Below are 18,832 nucleotides of genomic sequence, written 5' to 3'. Positions count from 1 at the left end.
GTACAGATTCCTGAGCTTAAAGCTCTTGATAATCCACACTAATAATAAAAAGAAACCATTTGAATTTTTGTAACGTATAAACTCAACCTACTACACCGATTTTGATGAAATTTGTTACACATGTAGAATAAGAGCTTTTGAAATAACTAGGCTACTTTTTTCAGGAAATTTCCTCTAGTGTTGTATATTTCTCATTTTAATACAACTAAGCACGCGCAGCAGCCTATACCGCCTCCTCTCTCTCATCTCTTCCGGTACCAGTCTATACCTATTCTGTATTTGTTGTGTGCATCAAAATACGTATAGATATGCAAATAATAAAACTTTAATTTATTTTGAATATTAATTATACTTATTAAATTTTATTAAATTTTATTTAATATAAAGCTTTATGAGAGACAATTAATTTTTATTTGAAAAAATCTTTATTATATTTATTTTTTTGTAAAATTCTCTCGGGAGCGAAGCCCCCGGCAATAGTCTAGCAATTGTTGTTAACTATCATAAATAGGATAATAAACTAATCTCATCTTATGAGTTCCGCCAAATAACACGTGATATTTGATTAAACTTATCAATGGCATAAGACTCACATTTTTTTTATTATATAGGTATACCCAACTATCGCTGTTTGTACATAGACATGCGTGACATAACGGAAATGCACAACAATAATAAAAGAAATACGTACGACAATAACCCTACCGATAAACAAATTATAATTTGAGAACTCAATTACCTTGCTTCCTGTTTTTACCGCACCAAAATAAATAATTCGCTTCGAATTTCACTCGGTATTCGTATTCGATCCTTTTGGAAATCGAGAATCGTGTCTTTATTTACCAAAGCATTGCTTTTAAAAATAAAATAAAGAATTGGTCGGATATTGTTCAAGTACTTCACACTTAAATACGATATTGGAAATCAGTTTTGATAAATGAAATTTTTTGGAAAATTTTATATACAATTCACGTCATAATGTAGTCATTTTATTACTATTAATTATCATCATCCATCTTCTTCTTCCTCCAGACTTTAATCCCAGTTGCCTCCTCACCACTCTGGAGACGAGCCCGGGGTAGGTATGTCTATGTCCATGGACCCGAAATTGGGCGAGTCAGTTCTTTACACGAAGCGACAACCATCTGACCTTTTATGGATAGACCAACGAAGCCACCGAAAGAACATACAAGCTGCTAGTAAACTGAGAAAATAGTAGACACCAATAAATGAATATGTAAATGACATTCTATTGGATCTAAACAAGCCGTAAAGGACACAATTCATTCCCAATAAAAACATAACTCTCCTGGCGCAGTCGGTCAAAAGGTTAAGGTTCCGTAGCATCCTTTAATAAAACTTCCTAATGCCAAAGACTTAATCTAGTGTTCAGTACCTACACGTCATTGACTTAATGCAATCGGTTTGAAGCGCTCCTGAGCCAGACTGGCCGGTCGCAGATAAAGCCGACGACATACAAAAGGCGAGATACCCTCCCGTGTCTTACCCCTCCCCCGTAACCCCTCCCCTCAGGCTCCAGGGAGAACGTTTAAGCCAACGATTGCCCCTTAGAAAAGCCAGACACGGACCCACCTCCTTCCTATTCCGCTGCAGAATGGTTTCGAAAGAAAACGGCATCTCATTCCGTCTCTGCGCTCATTGTTTGGAAATTTGAGAATCTTACTCGATCGCTCTTTCAATTCTCTTCATCTATTAACATTGGCAGTTCTAATCTACATGAAATATATTTTCTAGAGCAAGTTTCTAATTATAAATCTTCATTGTCTTCGAATGGAGTAAATATATCTCAAAATTGTACCAACTATGATTACTTTCATAATGTTTTGATGTAGCTAGTTTAGGTCACTTCTTTTGCACTGCTAAAGCTACATTTAGTCATACCACTCAGCATTTGGTTTATCATTTCTTCACAGTTTAGACGGACTTAAATGGTGTGTTAGTAAGTCTTTCTTCTGTGAGAATCATAGCATAAAGTTATTAAAAGCAAGAAAGCCAAAGACAAAATGTAGCAGCCCTCATGATATCACAAGAATTTGCAATTTTTTTTTGCAAATTTGGACCACACCCGCCTTGTATGATAGCCAAGTCGTATTTTTTCTCGGAAACAGCGATCCGGTTGTACTTCATTAGAAGCAACAGCGGCTATAAAGATACCTATAGTAGTTAACATCAGGTCAACAGTAGGTCGGAACAAGGGTCATGTTGTGACACGAAAAGCCAGGAAAAGCGAAGTGCATCCTGTCTAACTTTCTTTAAAGGTCATGTGAACGTGAGTCATTATACAAACATTAATAAACGCAAGAAACTTTCATGTCAACGGCTCATCACAGTAATGGCGCTAATTTTGAAGACTTGCCTAGTATGGCACGCGCGACGCCGTTTTCATCGCGCGAATATCTAACTCAGTCCCGTTTTGCGTCAAAACAAAAAGCGAAGCGAAGTTATTCGCCCGATAAAAACGGCTTCGCGCGTGACATTCTCAAAGATACATAGGTACATACTATAACCACGTCTTTATCCCTTACGGGGTAGACAGAGCCAATATTAAAATAAGTTAAAAAACCCAAAGAAATTATTTAATAATAAAGACCTTAAATAAACAATATTTAGTAACAGCACTGTCAATTTACTATACACAATAACTGCAAATGTTAGACACTATTCATGTGGATGTTATTACCAACTTAGCTTAGACTTAACCTTAACCTACTAACAAAAGGAGGTAAGTAATCTGTGTTCCTATACAAATGTATTTCCTTCAAATCTATTGAAGTTTGGAAACCACTACCAGCAACAGATAACTGTCTAGTCTATCATACGACTGCAATTAAAGCATTAATTACGAACCTTTTCTAAGCTGGATAACGGGTACCTATGTGTACGTAACATAAGCCAGCGACTGCGGTGGAACGCATCTTTGTAAGCTTATTTTAATCCTCCGTATCTCCCTACCTAGTAGGATCTGAACCCAGGACATAAAGCGAATTTATTATTTGACTAGTTTTAATCTCTTAATCGACCAACATTACCGATAATGAGAAATTCGGACGTATCTTAGAAAACTTATTTTAATTCTTTATTAGGAACGCATCCATTAACTACCTTTCAAAGAATTGAACTGAGGCCAAGAATAGAAACGAATATTTTGATAACTTTAGATTATATTTAATCGACCATGTTACCCAAATAAAATTATCAATCTTACTTTTAATACTTAGTATTTCCATTAAAGTATTCATTTTTATTTTAGAGAACTCATGACCTAACATTCCATAATTCTTCTAATTTAGTCTTGTTTTACATATCGACATCAATCGGGTCCTTTTCAGAAGTTTTTATTTAATAAGAAATAGAACAAATTCCTTCGTGAAATTTATTTCGTGTGAATGACTGGTATTTAGGAAGTACTTCCGAGGCCATGGGATTCTTGGCAGCCAGCCCAGAGTCGTGGTGAGATCACTTGTCACCTCTTGTAGGAAAACCAAAGAAAAACAATGCCGGATGATTAATTTATTCTCATAACATAAATCCTGCATGAAAAGAAAAAGGTAATTTACTCGTTTGTAGATTACTTAGAAAAAAAAACACACATAACGTCATTAATGTATATATCCTAGTCTGTTTTGGCTTATCTCAAGTCGGTCCTTAAATTTAATGTTAGTAACATAAATAATGACATTTGTTTTTAATTAGTACGGCTTTAGTAGCCAAATCATATCGATAGATTACTGTTCATTAACATGCATCTTCTAAGTAATTAGAACAGATATTTTTGGCAGGAAAAACAACCTTAAGTTTTACAGACTTAAGTTAGATAGATATCTATCTATCTATCTATCTTAAGTTTTACTCTAAAGGTACCTACAAGGTAAGGTATTTAAAAGTAAAGAATTTCAAATGACATACTATTGATAGTTGTTTTCGTTTGCCGAAAATATTCGCACCGAGTAGGTTTAACCCAAATGTCAATGAACCTGGCAACACTAAGGAATCCGAACTAACGCGTTCTGACGTCCTTGCTTCACTAGAGATCATTGCCATTTCCGGTACTAAAAACCGAACTACTATTGAGAACAAATTGAACAAGTAAGTACTTTTAGAAGTCTTGGTCGGTGGGTGTTAATAAATTATAAGTGATATTTTCTGGTATAAGCGGAGCCCAGGCACCGAAGTATAGTAGCTGAGGGAGAAATTGGGAAACACAGAGATAAGAGAGATATTTTGTTGAATAAGTAAGCATACACGGCTTTAAGTACTCGTAGAATCAGGAACGGAGAAAGAAGAATTAGATGATGACAAAAGAACGCTCAATGAGTCTTGGCTTATGAATAAATAAAAAAGAAATAGCACGCCGATATGCCCGGTGGCTAACACATCTCAAACGTCCTGCAATTTACACAAATTTAAAGATATAATCCTACATTAAACAATAAGGGCACGGCACTCTCACCTATCCATACAAATTAATATCCTCCAAAGGACTTCTTTTGACATCAAGATTGTCACAATAGATTTTTACGGGCCTTCTCATTACGACCCCTCACTAACTGCAAAAAGATTGTCATTTCATTACAGCACCTCCATTTTGTTCCAAACGTAACGCTTTCATGCCGCTTAGAATGACTGATGGTGTCATTTAAAGAGACAAAGTGCCTCTCCTTCAATTTTTTTTCCTTCGTCCTTCCTTTGTTTTTAAACGTCGGTTGAATTTGTCTGCATCTACGCGGAAATTTCCTTAAATTTTGCTTGCGATTTCAAAGGAAATATAACATCAGAAGAGACCCGTCACGACTCTAATGCTGAAAAATGTTCAAATTTCAACGATAACCATTAAAAACATCGCATTCTCAGAATGATTACTCTTTACAACTCGAATATTGAGGTAGATAAACTAATACTTTTGTGAAACTAAATGTAATACACAAAATGAAACTTCAAAAATTGTCATATTCAAGATGCGGCCAAGAAATATGGAAGACTAGCTTTAATAGACCTTCGGTATACTATATAGAAGATGATTTGGCGGATCCAATTTGCTGTTCTGTGAAGTTGTAACAGTTCGTTTGTACGAAATAAAATAACATTTTATTGAAGCTCGAGTAGGTTATATACAGTCTGTAATAAAAACTGACTTCTCTCAATATTCGACAAGATCTGTCTGAAAATGGCGATGTGAGAATTAGTTTATACATATAGCTATTTATGAAAGGCCTGCTTCGCAAAAGTAAGTAAGTATTTAACAGTTTTATGTAAGTAATGACTTCCTACAGCAGTTTGAACTGTATTAACGATTACTTCTGAACAAATGGCATCGTTTGGAGCTTCTACCACAAAACTATTTTAAACCTTTAAATCTAGAAATGAATCTAGAATGAATCTAGAATCTAGAATGCTGTCTTTTGTATGAGTGTAAATATGAGATCTCACTTAGGTATAAGCCTGCCTTTGTACTGTACTACTGTTCTATATTTGTAATGTCTTTTAGTTAACAATAAAGCATTTACTTACTAACTTACTTAATGTCAAAACTAACGTTTGGAGCCCCATAGTCGAATACAAATATCTACTGGACGTGATATCGTAGAAAAAAGTTGTAAATTTACGGTTCGTAAAGCCCGAGCACGGGTCGTTTGCGTCTGGCTGGAGGCAACGTAAACACCGAGCCACAATTCACAGCCCATCTACGTCAACTACTACGATTAATGTAAACAGGTTGCATTACTATTGTATTCGAAAATTCCAGAAGACAAATATTTCCAAATCAGTTCATTTTCGGAAAATATATTTAATAAGTTTTACAAAGATATTTTCCATGCAGCTGAGCTTGGCACGCGCACTCTACCCCGCTCGTGATATTGACGTGATTTTTTGTTACATTTTGCATTCGAACTTGCTTGTAGTCGAAATTTTTCAGTTTACTTAGATTTTTTTTACAATTGTTTACTTATTTTAATTACAAGAGAATAGGATTATTATGAATAGCTCGTTATATTTTACCATTGAAATACCCATCACAAGTATGGTATTTATCTTCAGTATCATGATGAGCCAGTCAACAGTCTTTAGAAAATATAGATAAAAAGTATGAGTAAGGGGCTGACTCACTGTCATTATTGATGATTGACGAAAAAAGCTTATCGAAAGTACGGAAAAATTCGTATGTTCTGAATGTTTAATAGGGGCGTGAAAAAGACTACAATCTTCTTTATTCGTGACGATATCTTAAATTCTATTTGTCCAATATAAAGCTACATTTATATTGTATCATTTTATTTAATAGTTATTATTGCAAATGCCATAATTTGCGGAGATAAGCGTTATTTTCACAAGTTTTGTCCATCTAGGTCATCCCACAAAACTAAGTGCTTAAATAAGTGATGACAGTGAAACATTAGCGACATACAAACAAAAGTGACAAACGAGCGAGTTCCATTAGTAGACATCCATTCGGCCATACCTCCGTCACCACATATTGCTGGGAGCTGTCGCATGAACTCGAGCCGGCGACGCATAATACTATTTCATCCATTTTTTATAGCGTGCAGCGCTATGCAAACATGAAGAGTTGCCAAAAAATAATGCAACTGGATCTGTTTCTGTCGCCAAGTGTATTTTCTGGGGTAAAGACGACTAATGGATTGTTAAGTTTTTGACGGCTTCAAAGTGTTGTTTTTATTTTTTTTAATTTACCTTCTTTAATGAAAAATTTATTCACACTCCTTAAAATATGTATTTCAAGTAACCTTCCTTCACTAAAAAGCGTAGAGTAGGCATAGGTATATTTTCATGGTATTTCCCCAAATTAGTAAGTTGATGTACTAGCTAGAGATAGATTGCCTTTAGGGCGAATTACGGGGAGGAATTAAGAAAAAATAAAATTTAAGGAGTTCGGTATGCCCGTCTTTTTAGAATTCCTCCAAAAACTGTAAACCAAGCAAGTTGAGAAACATATACCTCCAAACAAATATCAAACGCTCGAGAAATAAAAAGATTACCGTCCGGCCATTACGTAATGCGACCTGGCAACACTATTGTAGAGAGCAGTGATTTTTAAGCATTTATTAGAGAAAAAAGTTTGATAGTTTTGACCACTTACGCAGAATGTGATATGATAACCATACACAAACACATTTCCTTTGTCAATATGTTTCATATCACATTTTACCGCTTACGTCTTATTGATAAGAGTTTGATAACCGATATGTGGACAAGCAACATGCTTATTTATTTGTGTTATCAGGGTAAGGTTATTTCTTATCACTGCCCTCAAACCTGACTGTCTTTAGCCATGTGAGTGATTCATTAGGACATTATTTAATTATACTTAAAGAGTGTTTAATAAATATTATGTCTCTTTCAATATTATCAATCTGGTATTTTATACCAGCTATAAGAATTGCGCATTTAGCTTTGTTATAGTACCTGGGTGGTTTTTAGTGACCGTTTTAAATGACATCAAAAAATCACAGTTATCGTAACCTCAACCATCATATATGCGAAAATGATCTTGGGTGAATATATGGACAAATCTTATTTTCCTAACCGCGGGATGCAGCTTGTTCGATTTTTTGCCCACCTGTGCACTTATATTTCAAATTTCAACGAAAACGAGAGTACAAATATATATATATGCAAATATAACTGGTTTAACAGTATAACATAGGATATATTTTCCATTAGTTCAGTGACACTCAGCCACTTGAACATATACAGTGGGTTGCCAAATTAATAGGGACAGTCACATTTTTTATCATATTTTTTCTTCAGGCGCGTTTGACTGCTATTTCAAGTGGTGTAAGTGGTCCTGGAATGTATTTTTATGTTCACAGCACCTCTACAGATCAACTTGAAAGTAAATTTCAAGTGTTATGGGATTTGTTTATTTTGTAAAAATATTTTATTATCGGGAGAGACGCGCAGTCCTTCACACGTGTAAAAGTAAAATAAGTAACTAATTATTTTAAAAAGTTATTTTGTGATTTTGTGAAATTATTATTGACTGCAAGTAAGTATTACTTTATTTTTATTAAATCTTAAGTATTTTGGGGCTGATTTTAGGACGAAATTAATTAATTTTTTATTTTTACAGCTTTCACTATGGGTCGAGGGGTAGATTTGTCTCCAAGAAAAAAATCTGAGGTTAAAACCCTTCTTTTGCACACAAGTCATTCTCAGAGGAAGATAGCAGAACTGGCTGGTGTTTCTAAGTCGGTAGTAAATAAAATAAAAATAAATCTGGATCAAGATCAGCCACTTTTGCCCAAAAGAAAAGGCAAATGCGGAAGAAAACGGATTACGACACCACGGTCCGATAGGAAAATCAGGGATATGTGTTTGCAAAACAGGAAGAAAAGTGCTGGATTGTTAACCCAGATGGTACAGGAGTCTGGAATACAAGTTTCGAAGAGAACTGTACAGCGTAGGTTGGCAGAGGAAGGCCTGACCGGACATCGCCCAGCTAAAAAACCGCGACTGACAGAGGCGATGAAGAAGAAACGACTTGCTTGGGCTCGTGAACACCGTCTGATGAGTGTTGAAGACTGGAGCAAGGTCAGTTTTAATGTCAATTGATAATTTATATTAATATTATGGTATATTATCTAAAAAGATTTTCATATAAGTTATAAATATATTTTTTCAGGTGTGTTTCTCAGACGAATCAACATTTGAGATTCTTGCCGACAAAAGCAACTTTGTCAGGCGGCGCCCAGGCGAGAAATTTCACCTTGACTGCATTGTGGAACGCGTTAAACACCCTGTTAAAATAATGGTATGGTCTGTCATAAGTGCTAAAGGGGTTGGGCGTCTCTACATTGTCCAGGGAACCATGAGACAGGACCAATACAGGCAGGTCCTAGAAACTCGCTTGTTGCCGCAACTCCGGGAATGGTTCTCAGAGGGGGAGGAATTCATGTTCATGCATGACTCAGCACCATGCCATAAAGCAAGGAGTGTAACAAAATTTTTAGCAGACCACAATATACCAGTTTTACCTTGGCCTGGCAATTCTCCAGACATGAACCCCATCGAAAACTTATGGGAAATTACCAAGGCGGAAATTGCCAAGGAAGTGATAACCACCAAGGTAAAACTGATCGAAAAATTAATAAATGTGTGGCACCACAACCCTAAAATAAAGGAAAGTGCCAAACAGTGCATAGAAAGTATGCCGAGGCGGATCGAAGCACTCATTCAGGCTAAAGGAAATGTGACAAAATATTAGCAATATCTCATTGCCATTTTCGTAATACCTGCTAATATTTTCTAATTACCCAAAGACTGTTATTTTTTTGTTTAAACTACTTGTAAGATGTGTGTCTAATATTATTAAATATAATTATAACTCAAAACAACGTTTTTAATTAGTTATGGACCAATAAAGTGTAAAAAAACAATATTTTTCGACTGTCCCTATTAATTTGGCAACCCACTGTAAACGACACTGAATGATGTCATGTAACCAATTTTAATGTAAACACAAAACAGCCTCTTATAATGGCTGCCTTCAAAACAGTGTTAAATTCGGTTCGTTCTACCAAGACACAAAATCATTCTATTTATATTGAAAACAATTATTTTGAGAAATTTTAAAATTAAGTACTCAAATCTGGAAAACAAATTATCTTACACTTAATTCTAATACAATGTTTTATGATCTTATGTTCCGTTATATTATACACGTAAGTACCTACTATATGTTTGTAACTCCCTTAGGCAAAATTTATAGGTGAGTAATATAATTTATATACCTATTAGATTATATTACATAGGCAGAGCCGGTCTTGAAAATACTGGTAAACCACGTTCAGCTGTTTGGCTCAATGATAAGAGTAACAAGTTGCTAGCCCATCGCCTTAAGAAGAATCTGTAGTTTATAATCCTAACGCTTAGTCACTGTCACAGTCGTAAAACGACATCCATGGGTAAGAGATAGAGTGGTCTTTTTTTTCTATTGGTGCCGGGAGCCACACGGCATCAGATTATATTGACATGCAAACGAAGCCGCGGGTAGATTGAAGTATAATAAAAACATGATGAGTACTATAAGTGCTAAATTAAATAAATACTTTCAAGAGTACAATTAGCTCGCTCTATTAAATGAGAAACGAATGCGCTAAAACAATAAGTTGTAAAGCGCTGCTTGGCCGCCCAAGCAGAGCCGGGTGGCACTAGACGACCAGAGGACACAGGGTTATTGCCCACTGTTGTTGGTATATTTACATATATATCTACGTTACTTATTCCCGGGATAGACTGCCGTCGGAATTTTTGCGAAACTATCATTAAAAACTTCTCAAGGAAAACTTAACAAGAATGCGCTATCTGCTTCTCTTTCTCAGCAGATTGTAAAAGTCTATTAAGGGCATTTAGGCAAATTTAGCAGGATTAGCAACCTCACTATCTGAATCTGAATCTTTGATCCATCCAGGTAAATTCAGGCTGGTGCGACTATTGGCTTTGTCTTCCTCGTGAGATAAAGACATATTTGTGCATATAGAAAAGATATTTGAAAACCTGCATCAATAACTTTCTATCAAAAATGTTCAGATATATTCTACATTCTCTGAAAACCAATCAGGGTGAAGTAGATGTACTCGTTTGTATAATAAGGCAGTTGGAAAATTCCAGCCAGACACTTTAGCAGATCACTTTAATCTAATACTTTAATGAAATTCGCCTCGTCTAGACTGTGAAAAGTCTGGAATTAATGTCCATTTTTGATTTAGTGTTCATGAAGACCCCGGGAACCTTTTCAGGGGGAACCTAATCTTCTTTAATTTGTTGTGTTTGTAGTGTACCGTCGCGTCGCCTGCAGAGAAGTTTAACTTTCGAGCCGTTTTGGATCACAGAGGCCTCAAATGGTGATTGTAAGTTCTAGCCCTGTATGTGCACATCTCTAATTCCTAGTTCACATTCACCTTTCGCAAAACCTGACTCATATTGTTTGGTATGGACAGAGGGCCATGTTTCCCTGCAGGCGACTGTATACGACATTTTGTTATCGAATGGCACACGTAGCCGATGGGGCGAGTGACAGCATCCTTTGTTGCCGCTTTCGCTTCAAAGCTTTCTCTCCTCTATATTGTTGTTTATTATCAAACATGTGTGTCAATTTTAGAACGCCTACTCTCTTATCATGACTTATCTTGCTCGGTGTAGCGACGTCTTGCTTAAAGCCTGAATTTTATGATAGTATGAAATAACTAATCACTTCAAGTCTTTAAAGACACTTTTTTCTATCGCTTGCTGAATCTTCATCAGTTTGTACATAAGGGATTCTTGAGTAAGAGCAATAGTATCGATAGGAATATCGATAATGTCAATAGCTCAGTTGCCGAAATTACATATGTACAACATCCAACGATTCAATCTATAGTATTACATCTTAAACATTGAATGCACTACCGATAGTATAAGCAATACTATCGAGGACAAGCTCGTAATCGATAAGCTAAAACTATCAATAGTATTCAAGGTGCAATATCGAAATAACAATCGATAGTATTGTAGTTTTTGATACTACTATTGAGACGATTTCCGAAGTGAAGTTGACCTCAATAGTAAAACTATCGATAATTCACAATATGTTGTCAGTTTATCCCTGGAGTGTTGATAGGACAAATTAAAACAAAGTGTTGAATATCGTATCACACAAAATGCAGTATCACCTTCAACTTTGAGATTTGACTCTCACGTTGTCTCGATACGAGTCTCAAATCTCATAAAGTGAAAATAATGATAATACTAAATTAAATAAGCGTTGTTTACATTAACATCTAATGCACTTTGCCGCGGGGACAGCCCTATAAATAGAGCCCATGTGCGGATGAAACAGGGATGTCACCTCTGACAAATAGCATCAGTTTTCAGGGTATTTCTGTCCGCAACGCTAGTCGGCTAAAAGCGGAATGTTTTTAATATTAAGGACACGGCTTAGGCGTTTTGGTTTTGGAAGATCTCTATTCCAATTTTGGATAATACATACATATAATCACGTTTTTAGCCCTTGCGAGGCAGACAGAGCCAATAGTTTTGAAAATACTGAAAGGCCACGTTCATCTATATGGCTTAATGATGGAATTGAGATTCAAATAGCGACTAGCTTGCTAGTTTATCACCTACATGATAAATCCAAAGTTTATTGGCTTATCCCATAGTCTTACGGCCACCATAGGAAAGACATGGTGTGGTCCTACTCTAAATTGATATATACAAATAAATATATCTAATCTTTTTTTAATAAATTTAACTGAATTTTTCTCGTGACTTATGATTTTGCATATCGCGTTTACAGTAAGTATCTATTTGTTTTATTTAAAAAAAATGTTTTGTATTAAAACACTTTTATAATCTCTAGGTGAAGAACTCTAAAATAAATCATTGTTTACTTAAATATATTTAAACAACAATTAGTTAATCGACCCTTAATTAGTTTTAAAATAATGCGATACTTATAAAAATGATCATTCTCGTCATAATTAATAAGTCCGGCTAAACAAGTAATTACCCTGGCTCTGTTAAGCCTATAATAAATAAAGTACGTATTGTGTTTGAAAAGCTTTCGTTGTTTCATTCACGGTTCAAACTCCTTAAAATAAATGTGATAAAAACAAGAAAAAGAAACTTTTCCATTGCAAATATACCACAATAGGATATGAAACATTTGTCAAATAGACGAATAGCAATAAAACACATTTTAACTGCAAGAAGTGACGTTATCTACCAAATGACGATGGACAAACATTTGTGTAATAAAATTAATTCAAACACATAGTTAGTTGACATTTCGTCACTATTGTTTGTATTCATAGTTTCATACTGAGGTAAGTCCTGTTAATTCGTTCATATAATCACGTCTATATCTCTTGCGGGGTAGACAGAGCCAGCAGTCTTGAAAGACTGATAGGCTACGTTCAACTGTTAGGCTTAATGATACAATTTAGATTCAAATAGTGTCAGGTTCGAATGTCAAATCCGACAATAGCCGTCTATAAAATAGGTCTTACGATATAAAACTATCATCATCCCGCATCCTAATGCGAGGCAACAGAAGAGTTAAAAGCTACATACGAATTAATTAATTCACTCAGTTGTGGATGCTGAAGACACATGAATTGTGGCGGAATGGTAACGTCTGTACAAAATAAAATCGTTACAGAAGAACAGCCTCTTTGAATTTTGGTTTATTAATTTACTCTAATTTTTGGTATAAGTAACCTAGCAACCTGTCACTAGTTGAATCTCAATTCTATTGTTAAGCCAAATAGCTTAACGTGGCCATTCAGTCTTTTCAAGACTGTTGGCTCTGTCTACCCCGCAAGGGATATACACGTGACCATATGTATGTATGTACTAACCAAAAATGGTTTGTTGTAATATCTAGAAAATAGTTAAAGTTAAATAGGTTGTGTTTATTAAGTCGTGAGTCGTTAGATAGATGAACAAAAAAACCACTTAGTGAAAAGAACAGTTGATAAAAAAGGACATACATATCTATGTCCCCTGCGGGGTAGACAGAGCCCACTGTCTTTAAAAGACTGATTGGTCACGTTCAGCTGATTGGCTGTATGATAGAATATAATTAGACTTTTTTAATGCTTCCTTATATAAAGTGTGAGTACTTGTACTCTCTTTACTTTACAAATGCAGGCAGCTAAATGGGGAATTTCCTCAAATCTGTTATTACGAGACGAGATCTTCGTGCATCTACTTGAAATAACACGCTAATTTTACTCAGTTCCCTCTTGCCGTAAGTACTTACATGTCATTTTGTATCGTCTGTAACATGGTTTTAACATAAAATGCATGTAACAATCACAGTATTTAATCCTTCGAATCGCCTCTTTGGAACAAGTCCAAAATTTGCTCGGAATTGATAAAACTAAAGATATATCGAGTCAAGAAACTGTTATTCCAGCATTTCCTTCCTATCTCTGACATTCTCAGAATACCTTCCTTCTTCCATCCTTGGAGGAGATTATACACTTATTCAGAAAAGATATTTCTAAATAATTTTAACACAAAATATTGGAACAAAATAATGTATAGTTAATCGCGATAAAGTTATATGTATATTAGCAAGAGAATCAACAGGCGAAGAAACCAAGTGGTTCAAAAAACATTTTTGGAGAAGAAAGGTCGTCCGACCGACAGCAATAAGGAAGCGGAAAATATGTTGGTAGAGGCTAAGATGGACTCTCAGACAATACTTACTTTGTTTTTGATCACTTCTGATCTCTCTCATGTGCTATAAAACGGCATTTTGACTGACTTAATAATGATTATCATAAAACTGCTTATGGTTTATGCGTTGGAGATGACATGGACACTAATGTACTCGTATAAAATGAAAACTTAAATTTATCATTGTTTATTATTATAGGTTTTCAATTATTAAAGAAGTTGAGAGATAACATTGACCTCAAATGAAACAATTCTGGCAGAAAATTTAGCACTTCCTCCACAGGAGGTCCAACCAACTCGGTCAATGTTAGCAGTGTCATTGATGTGTTTATTGAAACAAATGTTTCGTCATTGCCCGGTAATTAATCAAAAGACCACAATAACTTAATTGTTATAGAGACAATGACTACGTATTTCTTTGATAACGGACAAGGTTACAAAGGTTCCTCTTGACATGACAATGGCCCGTTTTTCAGCTAACAATTTTCCTATATTATTTGCACAAACTCTAGGAGTGACCTGTTAAAATTTTAACAAGCAGGATATTTAAATCTCATGACAAAGACGACTGGGGGCAGAAGATTTTAAAACAAAAAACAATACATAAGACTATTTTTACAACATAAATGTCACTTTGCCTTTAATTATTTAGCATTCATTATCGAAAGAACATTTAATGAGAGGAAATCCAGTAATTAACTGTGCAGTTATTTTAGTTTTCCGATAACACTTTGCCTACTGTGAGGACGTTTTAATTATTTTGCATTTAAAAACATGCATACGCTGTTAATGTATGGACAGAATTTTTTAAACACGTGCATTATGGGTATTAATTTTAAAAGAAAAACCTTTTGGTACTATTAAAACTGTTTAAAGATTTTCTTTAAATATATTGAAAAATCAAACACGATAAAACCTTTAAAACTATGGGCGGCATTGTTAGATATTTTTAACAACGGGAATTCATGTTACCTACTCCTACGAAAATTATTTTAAGTGCCGTTTGGTTTAAGTAATGCTGGCATAATTAGATGGCGATGTAAAATAGACGACATTGCTTCAGGTGGTCTTATGTAATAAATTATTGCAGAGAATAAGAGATGTGCAGTTTCGGTAACTTAAAAATTTGTGTAAGAACACGTTCAGCTGTAATTATTATTATATTGTTCGGTTTTGTCAGTGGAAAAACTAAAAATTTTTATCTATATCTATCGGCAGGCTACATTTGATGGGGACCTTCACCCTGATGACGGTAATTACCTACCCTGGAATAAGAAACTTACCTCTCCTAAATTGACAAAACCGTGGTCCCTGGCCACTGCATCGGCTGCTTCCTTCCCCGCCGGCACGTGGACGGCCCATTGCGAGGTGAACTGCCCCAAAGTCACCTCCAGCACCACGGGTAACACCAACAAAATGGCGGAAGACTTTCGCGCCATGACACTCACAATCACCGGCTAGTACTTGTTAGCATTGCACACTGATACGGGTTGAACGAGACGGCGGGCCAATGAGCGAGCTGTCATACAATGTTCATAGTTTTTTTAAACAAATTATGAAAATGCTAAAGATGTACTGTCATATCCATACATTATGCCAACAATTTAAAAAAGAGAATGAATTTAGCAGAATCCTCATTGATATGAAGGATATTATAAAAAATCCTATTTAGGACAAGCCTCTTCAGCCTGCCCAACAGTGGGCCAATGTCAGTGGAATATGATGACGATGAACCTTATGTAACGAGTCCACCGTCATCAATATTAATTAGAAACATAGTCTTTTTAGAAGAGGCTTATGCAGGCAGTGAAACAGGCTTGCAGTGGGCAGTGTGAAGGTTTAATAAGACGATGAGAAACCTTATAGCAAACTGTAATTTTTTTATCATTAACATAGGTATAATTCATCATCAATATTTATAATAATGGACATAACAGTACAGTACACCGAAATGTGAAACAGCTTACGAACCACTTAACGAATGCCGCGCGGATCTTAATCCCCCATCCATCACAAAAAAGCCAGTTGTATTCTGTATCGTCATTGCCAATTTTTATGCATTGATCGGCCATTGTTCCCTACAGATTAAGCTCTTCTGAATGTAGACCACAAAACTAGGTCAAGCAGAAACGAAGGACACAGCAAGAGGGGTAGGAAGTTTGTTACATAACTCTTTATTAGCCTATCACTATATCGCCATTAATCATCAATGGTCCATATTCTCGCGATAGTGAATAACCCTGGTTATTCTCTCGTCTTTATCTGGACCTGACCCGGCCTCGATAAATAAGATAATTACGAAACATATTTGCGGCCCTCGAAATAGGATCCTATTTTCTGAGCACATATAAATCAAAAATTTCGTACATATTTCATTCTTCGCTTCTCTTTCCCTTTTGTTTTGCTAGTGAGGCTATCTGACCTATCAAAGTGATCTCCCGCAGTTTTCGCTGGTGTACCTATCATTTATCTATTGTTGACAAAATTACTCGAAGCTAGATGTTGTTGTAAAGATTTGGGCTATTCTCCAAAGTGAGACAAAATCGCAGGATTATGAGTGGGAAGGAAGTTAATAAAGTCTGTATATTTTAAAGTACTTATTTAATATGTATTAGAATAATATTCTTATAAAAAAGCTATGGTTTCGGGGTAAATATGTAACACGCAACACACTCAATATAAGCACATTTTCTCAAATTTATTTCTTTTTTTACTTTTAACTTAAAAGGATTTTTTTAATTATGCATTTTTATGGAGCTCAGATACCTACCTATTTTGGTTTTATCTTTGTTCTGTTATATTTGTTGGAACAAGTGAATTACTTATCTATATTGTTTCCTTTAATATCGTACGTGACATTTACCTGCTTCAGAAGAGGAAACGACTGATCTTTCATTCAGCTCAAGGTCTTTATTTCTATTATTGTCATACGTACATTGATTTTACGATATAACTAAGCTATCTTTTTATACCAGCTTGCCTTTAATAACATGTATATAAATTTAAGCGAAATAAAACGTTCTCATTTCTGTAACTTTACCCCGGCTTGGTAGGTACCTACCTACCTTGGTAATTGTATAAAAAATGATTGCTTTACCTTTCCTTACGTTACGTTTTTTGTTATTTATTTTAGCTCTTTAAATTTCAAAGCTCCGAATTTTGGGTCATTTTGGTCATGCGATTAGAGATAATTCTTTTTTTGCATAGGCACGGTAATGAGATCAATATCATTCCAGGTACCCAGGTGATAATAACAGTGCGACTTTTGATCAGTTTTTATGAATACAGATTAATAACATTGGGACTTAGTGGATTTCACGACTTTCATGCCATGCCATCATTTTAATTACAATTCACTTTACATGTCAACGATTTCATGTGTAAGAGGTAGGTATGTAATCTACCTATTGAATTAGTATGACCAGAACATGAACATGAACCAGATGAATTAGTACAATTTATTGGGTAAACTACCAATATTAATAGATAGAATACCAAACTAGATGTATAAAGGTATGTCTGTGTTGCCCACCTAGATAATGTGTTGTATTAACTATGGTAAACAAATCAGCTGAGCTGATTGTTTACACCTCAACGGAAACAACATAATGACAACATAGTACAAAATGAAATCTAATTGAAGATTCACACATTCGATGACTCCGTCAATGTAGCAACTAGTGAAACCAGGTTGCGCTATGCAGTTAGAAAGTTTACTCTGTTTAAGTACTACAATTATTTTGCAAAAAAATAAAACAAAATATAGGTAAGTGGAACACCAGTAAACGCGAACACGTAGGTACTAAAGTTTAGTTATTTATTCACAGTTAGCGCTAGGTATTTCCTCTAACGTCAGTGCAGATGCAAAATAGGTTGACATAAATAAGTATAGAAATAAACAACTGCCAAGAAGACCTTTCGTCTTATCTGCTGTATTCTATCGCTGTGTAAACAATCGTTATTGGCCGATCTTTGTCACATTTCGCGTGCAATCCACGTCGAAAGATGGATGTTTCATCGATGGAATCCGATGGGAAGGACCAAGATTCCGTGGCACTTAGACAATAGTGGCCGGTGAGAGTCGGCGCCGCTGTGACGAGCGTTCACCTCTCATCCCGCACTGTTTAACATTTTGGCTTTTCAGAATCAGATAATGTATGGTTGAACACGTACAGATAAGTAGAAACGAGCACTAGGTTTCACAGTATTGGTGTACAGTCATTATTTTGCACGGCACAACTGTCAAGTGACGCGTGAATAATAGGAGCGGGTCGGTGCGATACACGCCCGTCACGACCGCGCACGTGATGCTGACTGGTTCGCCGCTCGCTCCTCTCGGTCGCACACCGCGATTGGAGCACGAGACGAAATGAGTGTTGCACGGATGCGAGTATTCCCCGATTTTACGGAAATCCATAGCGATTTAGTGATGCCACAGTAATGATGTGACTTTAAGGAAAATGGGGTATGAAATTTAAGCACAGTTTTCAAAACTTTTTTTATAACTTTTAAGGATTAAATTAGTTAAGATTCTATATGAAGTTAAATCTAGCCAAAATCATTGAAAACATTTGTCTCATTTCACATGTAACATTTTCTTAAAAAAGCTAATGTATGTAAGGGGTTT

At 35.5% G+C, this 18,832-nt stretch overlaps 1 protein-coding gene across 7 annotated transcripts in view; it reads right to left on the bottom strand.

Moving 5' to 3' along the window:
* Nucleotides 1-18,513, bottom strand: part of LOC106129677 (furin-like protease 1) — a 162,705-nt gene extending 144,192 nt beyond the window's left edge. For 4 of the 7 annotated variants that reach the window (XM_060948427.1, XM_013328295.2, XM_060948431.1 and 1 more), the window contains exons 1-2: nucleotides 18,379-18,507; nucleotides 15,489-15,769 (exon numbers count right to left, since the gene is read on the bottom strand). In XM_060948427.1, coding sequence (XP_060804410.1) covers nucleotides 15,489-15,644 — 156 coding nt within the window. In that variant the 5' untranslated portion in view covers nucleotides 15,645-15,769; nucleotides 18,379-18,507. Of the gene's footprint in view, nucleotides 1-15,488; nucleotides 15,776-16,176; nucleotides 16,281-18,378 lie in introns of those variants that run through there. The other 3 variants (XM_060948429.1, XM_060948430.1, XM_060948428.1) reach the window with 3 other exon arrangements.
* Nucleotides 18,514-18,832: the final 319 nt, after the last annotated feature.

Source organism: Amyelois transitella, chromosome 16, assembly GCF_032362555.1.
Source record: "Amyelois transitella isolate CPQ chromosome 16, ilAmyTran1.1, whole genome shotgun sequence".
Taxonomy (NCBI): domain Eukaryota; kingdom Metazoa; phylum Arthropoda; class Insecta; order Lepidoptera; family Pyralidae; genus Amyelois; species Amyelois transitella.
The sequence above is the reverse complement of the archived record's forward strand: the minus strand, read 5'-3'. Positions and strand labels throughout refer to the sequence as shown.